We start from the raw sequence: 5,059 nt of genomic DNA, 5'->3' as shown, positions 1-5,059 counted from the left end.
TCAAAGTGTCTGTAATTTGACCTCAGCCTCATCCAGCAGATGAGTAATCCACTCTATGTTCTTCGTCCTCCTCCTCATCCTCCTCCTTATCCTTCTCTTCTTCCACATCTGTTTCCTTGTCCTCTTTCTTCTCCTCTTCTTTATCCTCTTCCTCGTCTTGTTCCTCTTCCTCGTCCTCTGAGTGCAGGCGTATTACTGGTATGAGTTGGGTCACAAGCGTGGTCACTTTGCGTCGGTGTGGCAGCGGTCGCTCTACAACGTGGAGGGGCTGAAGGCTGAGCCCTGGTGGATGCCCAAAGAGACGGGATACAACGATCTGGTCAAGGTACGTCCAGACCGGGAGACGTAAACCGGAGTGTGCTGGGCGAGTTTAACCTCTGGTCCGTGTGCGTTCAGATGCTGGAGAGGAACTGGAAGACCATCCGGGACGAGGCTCTGGCGGTCATGGACCAGAAGACGGGACTGTTCGTCCCCGAGGAGGAGAACCTCCGGGAGAAAGGAGAGTGGGGCCAGTACACGCTGTGGCAACAAGGTGGGAACTCTGAGAACCAACCATGAAGGTCATCATCTGTCCTTCAGCCGGGATCCAACCAGCTCCAGCTTCATGTCTCCAGTCTAGTTGACGGATTTACTTTTCTGGACGTTTTCAGGGAGAAAAGTTGGGAATTCATGTCAGGGAGCTCCGAAGACCTGCTCTCTGCTGGACAGGTTCCCCGAAGCTACCGGCTGCAAGAGAGGACAGGTACCACTAGGGGGTCTGTCTCCTCAGGACATCTCTGTTCTCGGATGTCTCCTGTCTGTAACCATGGTGATGTCTTGGTGGTTTCCTATCTGTAACCATGGAGACGTGTCTGTCCTGGGTGATGTCTCCTCAGATTAAGTTCTCGGTGATGCAGCCTGGGACTCACGTCTGGCCTCACACTGGTCCCACCAACTGCAGACTCAGGATGCATCTCGGCCTCGTCATCCCCAAACAAGGCTGCAGGATCCGCTGCACCAACCAGACCAGGTACTGTCCTCGTCCTCGTCCTCATCCTCATCTCCTTTATTTATCATCTGAGGAATATATCCAGGGTTTCTCTATCAGATGAAGGTGGAGATGCTGATGTCTCCAGTGGGACTGATCACTGCTTTAGGCTAAACAAGCATGAAAAGTAGAACAGGCATGAATCAGTACATTTCCTTGGCAGTACACACTGGTAGACACTGGTACACACTGCTACACACTGCTACACACTGCTACACACTGGTACACACTGCTACACACTGGTACACACTAGTACACACTGGTACACACTGGTACACACTGCTACACACTGGTACACACTAGTACACACTGGTACACACTGGCAGGTTGAGTTCACTGTTTTTATTTCATTTCACCCTGTAAAGCACTGAACAATAAGTCCATCCCCCGATCCCCATCCTCCATCCTCATCCCCCGATCCCCATCCTCCATCTTCATCCCCCGATCCCCATCCTCCATCCTCATCCCCCGATCCCCATCCTCCATCCTCATCCCCCATCCTCATCCTCCATCCCATCCTCCATCCTCATCCTCCATCCTCATCCTCCATCCTCATCCTCCATCCCATTCTCCATCCCATCCTCCATCCCATCCTCATCCTTATCCTCATCCTCATCCTCCATCCCATCCTCCATCCTCATCCTCCATCCCATCCTCCATCCTCATCCTCCATCCTCATCCTCCATCCCATTCTCCATCCCATCATCCATCCCATCCTCATCCTTATCCTCATCCTCCATCCCATCCTCATCCTTATCCTCATCCTCATCCTCCATCCCATCCTCATCCTCCATCCCATCCTCCGTCCCATCCTCCATCCTCATCCTCCATCTTCATCATCCTTACTCATCCTCCATCCTCATCCTCATCCTCCATCTTCATCCCCCATCCCCATCCTCATCCTTATCCTCATCCTCCATCCCCATCCCCATCCTCATCCTCCATCATCATCCTCATCCTCCATCCTCATCCTCCATCCTCATCCCCCGATCCTCCATCCTCATCCCCACCCTACGGTCTGTCTCCATCCTCCGTCCTAATCTCCCTGCTCTGTGGTCTGGCGGCAGGACGTGGGAGGACGGTAAGGTCCTGATCTTTGACGACTCCTTCGAGCACGAGGTCTGGCAGGACGCCGACAGCTACCGTCTCATCTTCATTGTGGACGTTTGGCACCCGGAGCTGACGCAGTACCAGCGCCAGACCCTAAGCCCCATCTAGACCAGCAGGACCAGACCAGAGGACCCAACGCTGCTGTTCTTCTTCTTCTGTGGTAAATCTGCTGAGAACACTGCAGGGGGGCTCAGAGAAGAAGCCGGCGTCAGACAGACGGACGGACTGGGGATTTTTGTTAAACTACTAAAAGTGTGGAAGGCTCTGACGTCAGAATGAAGGATGTACGTTACTGATACTACTGACTACATGACCAACAGAACTCACCTGGTACTTCTGTAAAGGTACGACATGGAACCCGTCTTCAGCTGAAAACTTTTAATTTATTCTCATCAAACTGTTCGGTTCTTCTTCTGCACCAACACGACTCGGATAAACAAACACTGAAAATAAAATCACAACATATTCTGGACAGACACACAAAGTCCAAAAACTGGTTCCAAAGTGTGCAGCGGCCGGAGGCGCCGCTTCAGCTCATGCTAATGCTAACAGTGTTTCAGAGCTGCTGTTAGCATTAGCAGGACAGGAGTTGTGCTTGGATCCAAACTGTTTTATCTTTAAATGTGAAAAACACCAGGAAGTCCAGCATTCCAACAAAGATGGCTGCTCACCACGTTAGCATTAGCCAATGTAGCTCTGTTATTATTTGTTTAAACTCCTGTTTGCTGGAGGAGCTATGGCTAATGCTACTAGCATATTTACTATCATTGAGGGTCAAACAGTTAACGCTAACTATTAGCATTATCGTGATGTTTCCTGTCTGATTGGACCGCCGTTGGGGGAGCGGCCCTCACTTTGAAAACCAGTCACAGCCATGCAGTACCATTTTGTACCACAAGGACATAAGCATTAATTGAAGTCTACACGTTGTACCGTTCAGCCCTGTTCAGACTTAACCTGAAACCTGAACCTGAACCTGAACCTGAACCTGAACCTGAACTCGGCTCAGTTCGTTTCGGTGATTAACGGTGACGCACCAAAAGAACCGGCGGACCGCTGAGTCTTTAAGGTTCCGGTCCGAGCTCCACGAAGCCTTAACGTCACAGCGTCACTGTGCATTTATTCACTTTGCTCATCACGTTTGCACAGAAACAGCAAAACAAATGTAACGCGAAAAGATTTATATTTATACGAAAAATTAAAATAAATGATGGTATAAAAAAAACGCAACAATAAAAAAAGTGTGGTTTTTGTTTTTGTTCTGTTGAAACTCAAAATGTTGAAAGTTGCTGAAACTGAAAGAATCTGGAAGTTTTCAAGCTTCATTTATTTCCAAAGCGACTTTAAGTTCTTTCAGTTGAAGCATCGAGGAAGTCCTCAAACGTCTGGTCACAAGACATGGTCAGGGTCGGAGCAGGACTAAACACAACTCCATGAAAACACTCCGTCTCCATGGAGACTGAGGAAAACACAACTTCATGAAAACACTCCGTCTCCATGGAGACTGAGGAAAACACAACTCCATGAAAACACTCCGTCTCCATGGAGACTGAGGAAAACACAACTCCATGAAAACACTCCGTCTCCATGGAGACTGAGGAAAACACAACTCCATGAAAACACTCCGTCTCCATGGAGACTGAGGAAAACACAACTTCATGAAAACGCTCCGTCTCCATGGAGACTGAGGAAAACACAACTTCATGAAAACGCTCCGTCTCCATGGAGACTGAGGAAAACACAACTTCATGAAAACACTCCGTCTCCATGGAGACTGAGGAAAACACAACTTCATGAAAACACTCCCACTGTCTCTGTGGAAATGGGAGAAATGCTACTTTTTTGGAAACAAACCTCTGGAGAAAACGCTCCGTCTCCATGGAAACGGGGGTAAACAAAACTTTTTGAAAATGCTCCCACTTTGTCTCTGTGGAAATGCAACTTTTTGAAAATGCTCCATCTCCGTGGAAACGGAGGAAATGCAATTTTTCTGAACCCCATAACATGTGTAAACCTTAAAACACTTCTGGGCCGGAGCCACTGACAATGCAATTTTTTTTAAATCGTTCCCAGGGGGGTTCTTTTTGAAAAAGCGCCGACTGTGTGTCCATGGAAATGGGGGAATCTTTTCTGAAGCGCTGCTGCTGGTCATGAACACCACAGCTGTAGAAACTAGTTCTCCACAGTTCAAACTCACATTTTCTCTCGATTTACTGATGAAATATCTCAAAACGTGGTGATTTTCTCCTCTCATCAAAACTGAATGTTTTATTTTGTAAAAAATGTTTCATTTCCTGTCTGAACTCCGACGTTTAAACTGCAATATTCTGAAAATAACTCAAAGTCGAGATATTAAATTACATTCATGTTCAGCACATTTGTCTCCAACTGGAAAAAGAAAACTACATTTTCACTCCTTTCAAATTAAAAGTCAGGCAGCCTGGTGTTGGTGTAAATGTTTACTTCTATACATTCATTGAAAGGAAATACATTACATTACAATCCAGTGGAGCGAGTCCAACACTGTACAGATAATTCAGGTTCTCCAGCGTGACAATAATAATATACAATCTTTAATTAACTCAGTAGAAACAATCTTTGAGGTTAAAGGTGAGTGTTCACCCTGGAACGACACTTCCTGTTTGTTCTCATGCATGTGATGGGAACCGGAATTCGAAATGCTTCGATTTAGTGCCGAGATCCAAGTGAAGGTTCTAGAACATTGTTTGTACTTGACCGAGTGAAGGTTCTAGAACATGGTTTGCACTGGACCGAGTGAAGGTTCTAGAACATCGTTTGTACTTGACCGAGTGAAGGTTCTAGAACATGGTTTGCACTGGACCGAGTGAAGGTTCTAGAACATCGTTTGTACTTGACCGAGTGAAGGTTCTAGAACAGGGGTCTCCAACAGGTAGCTCTAAA

At 47.3% G+C, this 5,059-nt stretch overlaps 1 protein-coding gene across 5 annotated transcripts in view; it reads left to right on the top strand.

Annotated features, from left to right (window-relative positions):
* Positions 1 to 3,354, top strand: part of unm_hu7910 (un-named hu7910) — a 47,804-nt gene extending 44,450 nt beyond the window's left edge. For all 5 annotated transcript variants that reach the window (XM_080489749.1, XM_080489748.1, XM_080489747.1 and 2 more), the window contains 5 exons: positions 188 to 325; positions 397 to 532; positions 651 to 742; positions 876 to 1,009; positions 2,095 to 3,354. In XM_080489749.1, coding sequence (XP_080345875.1) covers positions 188 to 325; positions 397 to 532; positions 651 to 742; positions 876 to 1,009; positions 2,095 to 2,245 — 651 coding nt within the window. In that variant the 3' untranslated portion in view covers positions 2,246 to 3,354. The remainder of the gene's footprint in view (positions 1 to 187; positions 326 to 396; positions 533 to 650; positions 743 to 875; positions 1,010 to 2,094) is intronic.
* The last annotated feature ends 1,705 nt before the right edge of the window (positions 3,355 to 5,059 follow it).

Source organism: Lipophrys pholis, assembly GCF_963383615.2.
Source record: "Lipophrys pholis genome assembly, chromosome: 20".
Taxonomy (NCBI): domain Eukaryota; kingdom Metazoa; phylum Chordata; class Actinopteri; order Blenniiformes; family Blenniidae; genus Lipophrys; species Lipophrys pholis.
Note: the sequence above shows the minus strand (reverse complement) of the source record. Positions and strands in the feature narration are given on the sequence as shown.